The 1,420-nt window shown below is 40.6% G+C and overlaps 1 protein-coding gene across 1 annotated transcript; it reads right to left on the bottom strand.

The window, feature by feature from the left end:
* Positions 1-257: 257 nt before the first annotated feature.
* On the bottom strand, positions 258-1,199 carry LOC143786224 (odorant receptor 131-2-like). Its single transcript, XM_077275508.1, has one exon. It carries the CDS (start codon positions 1,197-1,199, stop codon positions 258-260), a length of 942 nt encoding a protein of 313 aa, XP_077131623.1.
* Positions 1,200-1,420: the final 221 nt, after the last annotated feature.

Genomic DNA, 1,420 nt, shown 5'->3' with positions numbered 1-1,420 from the left:
GAAAACATCAGTGTGCATAACTATTCACCCCCTTAAAGTCTGTACTGAATTTATCCATTAAAAGGACCACTTCTGTGTACTGGCTGGATTTTGGCCTTCCTGTAGATCAGAACGTGCTCGATCAGAAGAAAGACTCCAACAAGGAGCCATCAACATCTTGCAAACCACATTTAAGGGAGTTTTTGGTAGAAATCCTTTATTTGACTATGGAAAAATCACCACAATCTCCACTTTATAATCAATATTGCCTTTTAGTTTTAAGACTTTCTAAAAGACATCTTCAGCCTGTTGCACAAAAAATATTTTTTCATGTTACTAGAGAAAAGCTCATCCCTTATACCGTATATCAAAGGACTAATAAGCCTTGGAAGACACATGAAAAAGCAAAAATTGATGACGGCCAGCAGTACTATATTATCTAAGAACTGCATTTCCACAATTCTGTAGGTAAGAGACGTCATGCACAGCAGGAGCTGAAACGCGTGGAGTATGATGGTTTTCCCAGCTTTGGAGGCTGAGGCTTTACCGGAGTTCATCTTCACAGCCACCATCATGATCTTGGCATAGGTGAATATAATGATTAGACCAGCCAGGGAAAAAGTAAAAGCATTTGAAAAAACTCGAATAATTTCGTGTGCCGGGGTGAATCCGAGATTTATTCGGCCACATTTTAAATAAAGTAGGAAATAGGCTCTCTCAACTGAAAAGATGAGAATAATGACGTCCACAATATGGGGAATCAGGACTATGGTCCACATGACCAAAATAGCGATACCGCACCTGTGCACTGTGCAGAACTCTCCGTGTCTTAGCGGGTAGCATATGGCTATGTAGCGCTCCAAGGACAAGGCTGCCAGGTTGAATGGCGTGACCTTCAGAGTCGTCGAAGACATGATGACGAGAATGTAACAGAAGGGGACGGGAAAAGTGATTGGATAAAAGTAAAACGCAAAGAGAAAAATTCCAAGAGCGAGATACACAGTGTCATTAATAAGCATGTGGGCAAACAGGACATAGCGGGCACTTTCCCGAGCACTCGGACTCTTGAGGAAGATGCTCAACATCACAGCTATGAAATACAAGAAGAAAAAGAAGCAGAGGAACGTCGGGATAAAACCACTTGTTCTCAGGACCTCTAGGTTCATACTCAGCTGGGAAGACACTTTGGTTGAATTTGCTTGACTACTTGTGAAATTCATCTGAAATTCAGAAAAAAAGAAATAAAATGAAAAAAAAAAACAATACAAAAAGTTTGGAAAAATCAAAAGCATTCATAGTGTAAAACAATTCTATAAATAATTCAAGGACAAGGTGTTCTGTGTTGGGCATAAGTATGAAGAAGAGTTTATGGAGGGAAACAAAGACGGACATACCATTGGTGCAACCTGTTCAGCCACACAGGGGCCCAAAAGGTATGAGG

This window comes from Ranitomeya variabilis, chromosome 7 (assembly GCF_051348905.1).
Source record: "Ranitomeya variabilis isolate aRanVar5 chromosome 7, aRanVar5.hap1, whole genome shotgun sequence".
NCBI classification, from domain to species: domain Eukaryota; kingdom Metazoa; phylum Chordata; class Amphibia; order Anura; family Dendrobatidae; genus Ranitomeya; species Ranitomeya variabilis.
Note: the sequence above shows the minus strand (reverse complement) of the source record. Positions and strands in the feature narration are given on the sequence as shown.